Genomic DNA, 13,239 nt, shown 5'->3' on the forward strand with positions numbered 1-13,239 from the left:
TTTTACAGTTGCCATCTGTGTGCTCTCTTTTTAAGCTTCACAGTTATTTTTTTCTATAACTTATTTCCACATATAGCAAAACATAATTTTTTTTAAAAAAAGAATTAGTTTTTACAGTTGAAGGTAAACTTGGTAAATGTCAATTAAAAACTTGACTTCTGTAATGGTAGTTAATTTTTCTGTGGAAAATTCTTAAAGACATGGGAATACCAGACCACCTTACCTGCCTCCTGTGAAACCTGTAGGCAGGTCAAGAAGCAATAGTTAGAACTGGAAATGGAACAACAGACTAGTTCCAAATAGGGAAAGGAGTACGTCAAGGATGTATACTGTCACCCTGCTTATTTAACTTCTATGCAGAGTACATCATGTGAAATGCTGGGCTGGATGAAACACAAGCTAGAATCAAGATTGCTGGGAGAAATATCAATAACCTTAGGTATGCAGATGACACCACCTTTATGGCAGAAGGCGAAGAGGAACTAAAGAGGGTCTTGATGAAAGTGAAAGAGGAGAGTGAAAAAGGTGGCTTAAAACTCAGCATTCAAAAAGCTAAGATCAGGGCATCTGGTCCCATCACTTCATGTCAAATAGATGAGGAAACAATGGAGACAGTGACAGACTTTTATTTTCTTGGGCTCCAAAATCACTGCAGATGGTGACTGCAGCCATAAAATTAAAGGACGCTTGCTCCTTGGAAAAGAAGCTATGACCAACCTAGACAGCATATTAAAAAGCAGAGACATTACTTTGCTGACAAAAGTCTGTCTAGTCAAAGCTATGATTTTTCCAGTAGTCATGTATGGATATGAGAGTTGGACTGTAAAGAAAGCTGAGCACTGAAGAATTGATGCTTTTGAACTGTGGTGTTGGAGAAGACTCTTGAGAGAGCCTTGGACTTTAAAGAGATCAAACCAGTTAATCCTAAAGGAAGTCAATCCTGGATATTCATTGGAAGGACTGATGCTGAAGCTGAAACTCCAGTACTTTGGCCACCTGATGCAAAGAACCAATTCATTGGAAAAGACTCTGATGCTGGGAAAGATTGAAGGCAGGACAAGAAGGGAGTGACAGAGGGCTAGAAGGTTGAATGGCATCACCAACTCAGTGGACATGAGTTTGAGCAAGCTCCAGGAGTTGGTGAAGGACAGGGAGGCCTGGTGTGCTGCAGTCCTTGGGGTCTCAAACAGTCGGACCTGACTGAGTGACTGAACAACAAATGGTAGTTGTATTATACAGATGGACTGCAAAATTTTCAGGAGTTTTTAAAACATTGTGGCCTCAACCTTGAAGGTTGAAAGCTTTGGTCCTGTTTCATGAGCTTACATGTACCATCTACAGGGCTTTCTCACCCTAAATATAAATTACTAAGGGGAGGGCACATAACATGTCAGTGCAGGGCCTCTGAGGTAAAAAATGAGACTGCTGTTCTACTGAAAATAAGTCGGAGTAATGTATGTGCTAAGTGTATGTGATATAAACAGTTTATATTCGATTTGATCAGAGAGAGGTTATTTTTGAAGTAGTTTTTTGATACATTGAAGGCTCTCAGGTAGGTAAATGGAAAACCACGTGTTGGCTAGTAAATGTTGAAAGTACAGGAATTCTGGTCTGTGCAATGAGAAGTGTTAAGAAAGGGGATTGAATATTGCAGAAAGGGCAAGTATATAATGATATCACATCAATTAAAAAGTAGAGTCATTGCCTTATATGAGAGACTTGATCTCAAAGATTTTTACATACTGAAAATCATCAGTCAGAAAGTCAGATAAGAACTATGGGATAAAGCAGTAGTGAAAAAGTTTAGAACATGGTTTATTGTTTAGAGAAGTGCGTGAGACTTTCATTTTATGTGTTGAAAATGTAATGGTAAACTCTATGATTTGAGAAACCCTTGTATACTGTTGGTGGGCATGGGGAAGAAGATATTCATAAAGACTCTTCATAGTGGAAAATATTAAAAAGAGCTTCAGTATCTAAAACGTGGTACATAAAACATTGGTACAACTTTTTCCATCCCTGGCAAGCAGTGCTTATAAAAGCCACAGCATTTGGAGAGATGATGCAGTGAGCCACCGACAGGCACCGGGAAACTGTGGGACTGTTCCTTCATGCCATGGGGTGGGCACAGGAGTGCCGCCTGCTGATGCCAAAGTAAATTGGCTCATATTACCAGATTCCTTTCTAGACCATTCCTGGTGGCTTCTGTGGTGGCTCAGATGGTAAAGAATCCGCTTGTAATGCGGGAGACCTGGGTTTGATCCCTGGGTTCAGAAGATCTCCTGGAGCAGGGCATGGCAACCCACTCCAGCATTCTTGCCTGAAGAATCCCCATGGACAGAGGAGCCTGGTGGGCTACAGTTCATGGAGTCACAAAGAGTCAGACACAGCTGAGCAACTAAGCACACACACAGACAATACCAAGAGCTTGACACTGATGATTTCATCTCAAAATAGAATGTGAGGAACGATAAGCAGCATGGAGAAAGATATACATACAGACACACATCCAGGCATTTTTACAGAGGCAAACACTGGAAGGAACCTAAGTTTGACAATGAGAATCCTCTGATTGACATAAAGGGATGAGCAGAATTTGTGATGTTACTTAATACAAAACCAGTACGGGAACCCAGAGTCCTCCTTCTAGACGCCTGTTGCTATCACTGTGATATTGGCAAATGTCCGTCACTCAGTGAGATCCATTAGTGCTCTGCTGAGTTTGCCAAAAATAAGAGGACTCTGCCCTCAGAACGCTCAAGCTTTGCCAGACTCACTTGAGGATGCTTCAGGCATCACAGTGAGGCTGAAAAGAAAGTCCTGTCACCCTGAAATGATGATTATCAGTTGCATTGGTACTCACTTCTTGCTGCTCCATGCACTTTGCCATCTTAGCATATATTGTTAACCATTTATTTGTACTCTATCCTGACTCAGCAGTTTTCAAAATTACTACCACAGGAATTCTAGAAATTAAAGTTGCTTAATAGTTACTGGTAGTAAATTAACTTTACTACCAGTCTTTGAAAATACTAAAGTGATCATAGAATTTTGTATTGAATGCCTTTTAACTTAAAAATGTTAAATTGCATACACTTTGCCACGAATGTGTGATTACTCCTCAAGGTGGTTTTTATTTTCAAAACATTACAATTTTTGAATTTAGCTGGAGATAATTAATTAAAAATCTTGGTAAGAAATTTACTCAAGGTAGCCACTCTAAATTAATATATAACTGATAGCTTATGCTCTTGAACAGCATTTGACAATTGGGAGAGAACAATGCGGTTTAACTCATCTGGCAACAGAAGAAAATAATAAAGGGAGGTGTCCTCTTTGGAAAAAGCACAAAATCAGTTTTAGCATTTGAGTGAAACTAAAAAAAAGTTTTTCCAAGTTCATTTCTACAAAGAAGATAGAAGTTTTGAATCATTCACAGAAAGATTTCTGTGTTTGAAGTTAGACTGTGGATTTATAAAATATTTGATGATGCCAGGTCCCTTGACAAGTCCTAGGAGATGTGTTGGGACTGAGAGGACATCTTTATGTCCTCTTAGCAGCTTCACTGCTTGGTTTTCTGTCTTTAGTTGACACTTGTTTGTTGAGCACAGTCTGCCTCTAGAAGAAACCGAGGCAAATGATTAAGTGATGCGTAACACATAAAACAAGGCATTGCTCCTTAATTTGTCAAGAAATATGTAATATTTTTATCATATCTTTTAAACAAATATTTTGCATACTGATAGGAAAAGTTTGACTCATATGGGGATATATATTTAGAAAATGTAGCCAATAGAAAGGTTAGAAATATGTATGTGTGAACAACTAACCAAATACTTGAAGGTTAAGAAGTTCATTCTCATTGCATTGATATGCTCTTTGATGTCAGTCTTTCTAATACATTTGGAAAAATCTTTGGAAATAGGAAGTCACAAGATGCCTCTTGATTTTCTACCTCTGCCCAAGAGCTTCCCAATAAAAGGGAAATGAGGTTTGGCATTTGGAACTAGTTCCCGGAGTCCAAGAGACAGAGGGCATCACGTTCTAGTTCTCCTGAAAGCCTGTAATAACTGAACCAGACGCCAAGTTGAGCTCTATGTGCAGTTTTCTTGGGAGTGTCACCTATGACTTTTATATTTAAAGTCAGGCCACATTCACTGGTGGCGAGGTTTCTGAACAGAGGCAGCTTCTTCACATCTGTTCTGTAAGTCAGCTCCTTTGAAGGGGGGGGAGCGGTACATTTGGGGAGGAGGAGGAAAGGCAGTAGCTAAAACTAGAGGAAAGAGCTGAGTCACGCCTTCTTGTGGGAGTGTTCTGTCTTGGGAGATAGAAAGTGAATAGGTGTTTCCTGGTTTTACCTCTAGGTGTTCTGATTTTCATCTTCTGAAAAGAGCAAATCTGTGGATGCTAGCAAAACACATGGCCATATTTATGCCATGGCTTGATGAAAGCTTGGGGAGTTGATTCTACATAGGATTAGAGGGGTGGGATACGAGGGGTGCAGGCAAATAAAGTGATCCCTTGACTGCCTGTTGTTCCTTGTGCACAGAGGTAGCTTGAAGGTTAGCATGTTATTTGGTTCCTGAATAGAGCCAGTGACCTGAAGTCAGTGTTGCCTTTAGGAATTCCACATGTATAATTAAAGAATGCTTATTACGCAAAGGGGCTTCCCTGGTGTCTCAGTCAATAAAGAATGGAGACCCAGGTTCTATCCCTGGGTCGGGAAGATCCCCTGGAAAAGGGAATGGCTACTCACTCCAGTATTCTTGCCTGGAGAATTCCATGGGCAAAGGAGCCTGGTGGGCTCCAATCCAGCAGGTCACAAAGAGTCAGACATGACTGAGCAACTAACACTGGTATGCAAAGAAGTTCTATCTGTGAAAGAGAGTAGTATCCTCTCGTATGGCATGTGTGTTTTATTTGATTGTAAGACTGTGCCCTCCCTATTCATTTAGATAGACTTAAATTTCACAGAAGTTTAAATTTCATGAAGCCTATTTTTCACCCCAGAAGAAATATCCTAGAAGGTCTTCCTTTAGTTGTAGAGGAAAATAATTGCAAACAATTCATAATCAGATTGGATGTTTGCTTTTTACCGAAACTGTATGAGAATTATCTCCATACTCTAGTGCTTAGAGCTGACACTTAACATTTTAACAGTTGACAAAGTAAAACTGCATTTCCTCTAGTGACACCATATTTTAGAGGGTAGTTTGCAGGTTATCCAGAGTGGTGTTTTTCCTTGTGGTTTCGTCCATGTTTATACACATAGGTGGATGCTCAGGAATGGAAGACGCCAATCCACTGGGTGTATGTTATTGCTGAGTAATAGCTCTGAAACTTGCTGAGGGAGGAGTCCATTAACTCATTATTGGGTGACATCATTTATCTGTGCTATTTTCCTTGACTTCTATTCCTTTCTTCCTTCCATTGGCTTAACTGAGAATAGGCTGTGTTATCACCCATTCTAGAAACTGTCTTAAAAAATTCTCTTGATATTACTAACACAGTAATACAAAAATGGTAAGTGACGTAAACAGGTAAATTGACTATTCTGGCCAATGTCACCAGTGACTCAAATGGGTGGAGGAGGAAGTTATGATTCTGTTCCTTTAATAAGGACAACTGATGTCAGACTTCCCTGACATTTTATAAGTTGCCCCAGCTCATATTGGTGTCTAACTTTTTATATCTCAGAAAGATTACATTTTAAGAGTCAAGTTCCTGTATGATAGTGCCAAACCAGCCATCAACAACTACTGTGGCTTTCTTGATTGACACTATGCTAGAATTGTGTTTCTGTTAAGTGATGTTTCAGTGTTAGTACTGTGCATTGCAAAAAGCCACCAGTCATAGAATTCAAGAAATGCTTGCTTCGTAGGGAACAACTACAAGAATTAAATTGGAGTTGTCATTTCTCATAAACTCGCTCAATTCTTTTTAGCTTTTCAGCTAGTGATTAAAGGAAAATACTGTGACCGTGAAGGGAGAAAGCCTTCCTTCCTACATGGTTTTCAGCGCACAGATAAGAAATGAGGAGTCAGAGAGGAACAGTTCTAGGAAATGCTTGTAGTCGAAGGGTGGTTCTATCATCTGTGTTAAGTTGTCTAAAGATCTCTGTGTGAAGAAAGTATGAAAACAGAAAAACAGCTTTTGTTCACCAGACTAAGTCTTCATAAGCCACTGTTTTGTAATTTTGAATCCTGTCGAACAACATTCTGAAGGTCATTAAATTGAGACTTTTGTCTTTTTTTATTTTTAGCACACTCAAGTGTATATATAAATCTCTGGAATGTTGAAGGAGTGACATTCCACAAGTGTCAGATTTTTTTTTTTTTTCTGTTGCCCATTGTGAAGGGGAGACCAGTAAATGCAGAATGTTTGATTCTTTCTCCTATATTTGCTTTCATTTTGGAGCTTTGTTACAGAATAAAGAATTTTTTTTTTTTTGGTGGTAGCATTATTTTTTTTTTTTTTTTTTTTTTTGCTGGTAGCATTATTGAATAGAAAAATCACTGTTTAAAATTATAGTTTCTTGGCAATGATTAATGATTGATTAAACAGGCTAACCATAGTAGAAAAGTGCTATTATAGTACTAAATTTCTACATGGCTTGACAGTGTTATCAGGGCACTGCAACAAAAAATAGAATTCACAAAAATCTAGATTTAGAACCCAAAATTGTACTCTTAAATTTCAGGTGTCAAAGCTGAGTTCTAAAAATGTTTCAGAATCTAGAGACTCACAGATATCTTTGCAGATTCTGTAACAGCAACAGAAACCTTTTCAATGTCAGATTCTGAGGTAACTGTTATCCTATTTGGGTGCATTCTGATGCATTCAATTTTTACCCAGTCATTCTGTGGTGATAATAAAGCAATCATAGGAGAAGGCAATGGCACCCCACTCTAGCAGTCTTGCCTGGAAAATCCCATGGATGGAGGAGCCTGGTAGGCTGCAGTCCACGGGGTCACTAAGGGTCGGGCATGACTGAGAGACTTCCCTTTCACTTTTCACTTTCATGCATTGGAGAAGGAAGTGGCAACCCACTCCAGTGTTCTTGCCTGGAGAATCCCAAGGACGGAGGAGCCTAGTGGGCTGTCGTCTGTGGGGCCTCACAGAGTCGGACACGACTGAAGCGCCTTAACAGCAGCAGCAGCAGCAGCCTTGAGTGAGTTACCAGTGACTACTAGCTGGTTGTTTGCTTGAATGAATTCCATTGCACCCTTTAAATCTGGCAAAACAAACAAAAAATCCCAGACATGGTTTTTAAGCTACTTTTTATCTAGTTATTTTTTAAATTTATTTTTTAATAATAAAAATATTAATATTTTTATATTCTAGAATATTCTTTCATTAGAGACAGCATATACTCAAGAAAAATATATGTGAAATATAGCTTAACAAGATGCCTATAAACTGTAATTATCAGGCTCGGATATGAAAACACCATACAGAATTGGCAGTGATGAAAGCAAAATAATATATTTTGACTTCTTAATGTTTCATTAGTGTTTTGGAAACAGATAACAACTGAATTTGTTCATCAGTATCATAATTAGCAGTTGAAATTGAGCTCTGTATGGGAAATTCCTGTGAATTTTCCTATGTAAAAATTATACAGCAACTGTATTTTAAATAAAATATATAATTAAGAAGGCAATTATATTTTAAGATATTAGTGAATATGCCCATTTGGGGTTGAAATTTCTCCTTTATTTAGATGTCGACTGGTAGCTTCCATTTACTTTAGGCAACTTTTCCCCTCTGATTTTTAAAGTTTGTGTTTTGTATTGAGGTAGAGCCAATTAGCAATGTGACAATTTCAGGTGAACAACAAAGGGACCCAGCCTTATATGCACACATATCCATCTGTCCCAGTGTTATCTGATGGCCTGGATGGAAGGGTAGTTTGGGGGGAAATGGATGCATGTGTAGCTACCTTTTAAAACACGGATAAGTTTGAAGAAAAAAATCAGTACAAATGATTAATAGAAAAAGGTATTCTTAGGTTGAAGAGAACTAAGCTGTAATTGAAGGGATTCATAAACTGTTGAAACAGAATCAAAGATTACCTTTCTTTAACAAATTTGGAGCTATTTTTAAGGACATGTCCTTCAATGCAGAAGTGTGTTTATATGCTCAGCCTGGTAAGCTGCAGTCCATGGGGTTGCGAAGAGTCGGACACGACTGAGCAACTTCACTTTCACTTTTCACTTTCATGCATTGGAGAAGGAAATGGCAACCCACTCCAGTGTTCTTGCCTGGAGAATCCCACGGACGGGGGAGCCTGGTGGGCTACCGTCTATGGGGTCACACAGAGTTGGACACGACTGAAGTGACTTAGCAGCAGAGACCTATTCGCTATTGTTGACAGTGCTGATTTTTGTTTCTTGGTGTATTTTCTTGGTTGGTTGTTTTTTCTTGGGCCTGAAGAAAATATTGGAAATGGATGAGTGACATGTATGTTTTTTGAAAATGTTGTAAAGAACATGAAACTAACATTGGCTTTCTTGTAACTGCGTATGTTGTTTCTTTATTTACTTCCAGTTTGATTAATAAGCTGAAACCTGGGGTCATTAAGAAGATCAACAGACTTTCCACACCTATAGCAGGCTTGGTAAGTAATAAATTTTCTTCAAAACTAGATTTGTCTCTGTAAAAAAATGGGCATAAACAGATTCTCTTATCTGGAATTATCATTGAAATCACATTTGGAGTCTTTGCTCAAGAAAAGTATTTTTCGTGATCTCCTTATAGCTTTAGTTTCTCTTCTGTTTCTGTTCTTCCTGTGAAGCTTTTATTCTATTCATTTAGTTTTTTCTTTGTTTTACGTTTTGTGCCCTTGGACTTCCTATGTCCTCTTTCTTGGCCCATTTGTTCCACAGATTGCATTTGTTGAGGATCGTGTTCTTTTTAAATATCAGCTTCCATACATTGGTTGCTAGGTGACCATAGTTTATGGAAACTGTCCAAAACTGATGCATTGTTACATTTCAGGGGCTTTGTGCTCAGGCATTGCCCTCACTTGGCACTCAGGTCTTCGAGGGTATTTGGACCTATCTGCTCTTTTGGTTTCCTACCAACATCCTGTGTGGTGTTGGGTGAGTCACCGTCTTCTGCTTCGCATCAGTAATATTTTCCATAAGATAACTATTCATGATTTTCTAGATTCCTTCTAGCTTTAAATTCAGAATTTTGTGTATGAATTCTCTACTGGATCAAGACCCTTGAGAGATCAATAGTAAGGTGGTCTATATCTCTGGAGATAAATAATTTGTAATGACAGATGAGGGATATTTTTCAAAATGTTAGCAATCCCAAAGAATCAAGGCTAATGATAGGAGTCTGGTTAAAAAAAATTAATTTTACAAAACACTGAAGTTTAAGACAGCTATTAACTGGAAGTAAATAATATATATGTTATCTTTGGAGTAGTCAAGTTTCTTTATAATACACTCAGGCACCTTCTGTTTGGCCGTCCATGTATTTGCAGATGTTAAAGGCATTATAGATTAAAGGTAGCAGTACTAAAATGTCTGGGTTTGCAGTTGGCTTGAGGGTCTCATCAGAATTTTGATAGGAATAAGTTGATGGCAGAAAATATCTGTCTAGGAGAGAAAGAAAGAAGAGTTGTACAGTTCTTTTCTTTGGAAAAAATCACAAAATTACTATTTTCTTTTGAAATATAGGATGCAGTTGACCTTGAACAATTCAAGGGTTAGGAATGCTGACACCCCATGCAGCTGAAAATCTGCATGGAACTTTACTCTGCCAAAACTTAACTGCTAATAGCTTACTGTTGACCAGAAGCCTTACTGATAACACAAATAGTTGATTGGCAAATATTTTTTGTGTTATATGTATTATACACTATATTCTTACAGTAAAGGAAGTTAGAAAAAAAATGTTAAAATCATAAGGAGGAGAAAAATACATTTACAGTTTTGTACTGTATTTATTGATACCATAAGTTTACATCATCCATTTACAAGATGGATCATCTGTCTATCAGTACATACATCAATATTATCTCACATGATACAAACCGCCATGGATAGTATACATATTACTAATGCTAGACATCAAATTCAGAAGGTAATGTGAAAAAGATATTTATTTAGGTGTAGTCATGCATTGGGTTTCCCTGGTGGCTCGGTAAAGAATCTGCCTGCAATGCAGGAGACCTGGGTTCAATCCCTGGGTTGGGAAGATCCCCTGGAGAAGGGAACGGCAACCCACTCCAGTATTCTTGCCTGGAAAACCCCATGGACAGAGAATTCTGGTGGGCTACAGTCTGTGGGATTGAAGAGAGTCGGACACAGCTGAGAGATTTAACCCTTTCACATTCATGCATTGATAACAAAAAATAGCACTATGATTGCTTTACAGTTGCCAAGCCTAAACACTAGTGAATAAATCATTATACAAGTTTTATGACATACAGTATTACAGTCATATTCATGATATAGTATTAGAAACATTGTTACATTAAAAAATCCACTTACTTGTGATAGTCTGATATGCAGTTTCTCCAATCATGAGAGAGAGAGAGAGAGAGAGAGCGCGCCATATTGTACTGTAATGTAATTCCTTGAAAGCAAAGTTATAAAACAGTAAGAAAACTAACACATAATTTTATGTTAAATACCACTCACCTTATGCCTATGTAAGGACAGTGTCTATGTATACTTTACGCACTCTTGATATGCTTTTCTCTTTTTCTTTTGATATTTGTAGGCTACATGGTTTGTCTGAGTTTTTTCAAATTGTCACAAATCTCCAAACAATTTTCTAATATACTGGAAAAATCCAGGTGTAAGTGGACCTCTGCTGTTCAAACCTGGGTTGTTCAAATGTCAGCTGTCTATATGTAAAGTTCCCAGAGCAGTTGGGCTAAATATTAATTCCTTTCTTCGTACCAAGTTGTAGCTATTCCACTTCTGTCATGACTAGGCAATTGGTAGGGTATTTTTATTGGTTTCAAGTTTGGTATAATACTGTAATATATATGCATATATTGCAATATACATATATGCATGAATTACTTCTAGTAATATAGCAAGTCAGAGATGTTATTTAAGGGAAAAAAGAGCTTTGATTTCTGAAGTCTTTCCAGAAAGAAAGATTGTTTAATAAAATGTTTTATATGGAAATAACTTTTATGAAATAACTTCTATGAAAATTTAAAGTGTGAATTGTATTGAAAGTACTCTTTCTTTTCAGATGGTTTGAGTTATTCTCAGATGGTTTAATGCTTAGATTTTTAAATTGTCATTTCTTGGATCAATTACATGCATTTTCAATAAAATTAACCTTTGATTCCAAACACCTCAAATATTTGGAACACTTGAATTGCGGTGGTGGTTTATTATGGTTGGCCACTAGAAGTTTTATGCCGTCTTCTGAGTCTAGGGTTAGATGAAAGCACCAATGTATTTTACATTTAAATCTGACGATCTCACCAAGTATTTCTATTTCAAGTATGAGAAATTCTATCTACTTTGGGTTTTATCTCTAGGAACTAAAGCAAAATGTATTTCTGGTACACTTAATAGAGTAATTTCACAACTACAGGACACTGAGTATTTTTAATTGGGTTTAGGAGCATAAAGAGTGACCAGAGCCATAGAACTGAGCTAAGCGCATTTGGTTTGAAGTCATTATCATGCATCATTTAACTCTTTCTCAGACTTATGTGTCAGGATGCTTTTTTCCTATCACAGCTTCTTAAAGCCTTAATTTCAAGTGTAAATTAGAGTCCCTGCATCTACCTACTAGGGTTGTTATGAGGATGGGAAGGGATGATATATAGATAGTCTGGTCTGTGAATGTTCTTTAGTATCACATTCATTCTTTCAGTAAATACTTGGGTGCCTATTAGGTAAGAATTTTTCTAGTGTGTAGGGAAATATATTGGCTTCCCTGGTAGCCCAGCTGGCAAAGAATCCACCTGCAAAGCGGGAGACCTGGGTTCAATCCCTGGGTTGGGAAGCTCCTCTGGAGAATAGAACGGCTACCACTCCAGTATTCTGGCCTGGAGAATTCCATGGACTATATAGTCTATGGGGTTGCAAAGAGTTGGACACAGCTGAGCAACTTTCACTTTCATAGGGATATATGGGAGAAACAAAGACAAAGACATTACCCCCAAAGAGCTTATGTTCCGGTGTGGGAGTTGGGATTGGGCAAATGAGTTAACAAATGAGCAAGGAAGCACCAGATAATGAACATGCTGCAGAGAATTATAGTAGAGTTACATTTGCTAAACACCTATGAGCAGTTGTGTTTGGACTAGGAGGCTTGACCTCTAATAATTCCTCAAAAATAGTATGTCAGAAGCCTTAGTTTTGGACACTTATAGAAGAAGGGTATAAAATTTGAGCCAGAGTCTACATACTAGTAATTTTAGTACATACAGCAGATCAACAATTCTTTTGAATGAGTAAATGAACAAGATATCCATTGTGAGAAGTAATAGGCTCTAGAATTAGGTCTTTCTCAAAAACAATGTATTTGGCTGCAACAGGTCTCAGTTGCATCGTGGGGGATCTTTGTCGTGTCACGTGGGATCTTCTGTTACGGTGCCTGGACACTCTAGTTGTGGTGCATGGGCTCCAGGGCACACGGGCTCGGTACTTGTGGCATGCAGGCTTAGTTGCTCCGTGCATGTGGGGACTTTGTTCCCCGACCGGGTATCGAGCCCATGTTCCTTGCATTGCAAGGTGGTTTCTTAACCACTGGACCTTCAAGGAAGTCCCTAGAATTAGGTCTTTGATGGAATAGTGTTATAGGTTGAATTGTGTCCTCCAAAGAAAGACACATTACAGGGAAACTTCATTTCACTGTGCTTTGCTTTAGTGCACTTGGCAGATACTGCAGTTTTTTTTTTTTTTTTTAAATAAATTGAAGGCTTATGGCAACCCTGAATAGTACAAGTTTTATCAGCACCGTTTTTTAACAGCATTTGTTCACTCCATGTTTCTAGGTCATGTTTGGGTAATTCTTGCAGTATTTCAAACTTTTTTGTTACTATTATTATATTTGTTCTGGTGATCTGTGACCTGTGATCCCTGATGTTACATTCTATGACTCTGAAGGCTCAAATAATGGGTAGCATGCTTTAGCGATATGACACTTGTTAATTACGGCATGTAGGCTGTTTTATTAGACGTATTGCTATTGCACACTTAATAGACTACAATAGACTACATAAACATAACTTTTATATGCACTGGG

At 38.0% G+C, this 13,239-nt stretch overlaps 1 protein-coding gene across 26 annotated transcripts in view; it reads left to right on the plus strand.

The window, feature by feature from the left end:
• Positions 1–13,239, plus strand: part of LMO7 (LIM domain 7) — a 219,317-nt gene that overhangs the window by 79,987 nt on the left and 126,091 nt on the right. For all 26 annotated transcript variants that reach the window (XM_060394587.1, XM_060394589.1, XM_060394588.1 and 23 more), the window contains exon 3: positions 8,551–8,620. Coding sequence is in view for 21 of the 26 variants with exons in the window: in XM_060394560.1 (XP_060250543.1) it covers positions 8,551–8,620 (70 nt within the window). In the remaining 5 variants the exon portion in view is untranslated. The remainder of the gene's footprint in view (positions 1–8,550; positions 8,621–13,239) is intronic.

Source organism: Ovis aries, chromosome 10 (genome assembly GCF_016772045.2).
Source record: "Ovis aries strain OAR_USU_Benz2616 breed Rambouillet chromosome 10, ARS-UI_Ramb_v3.0, whole genome shotgun sequence".
Lineage (NCBI taxonomy): Eukaryota > Metazoa > Chordata > Mammalia > Artiodactyla > Bovidae > Ovis > Ovis aries.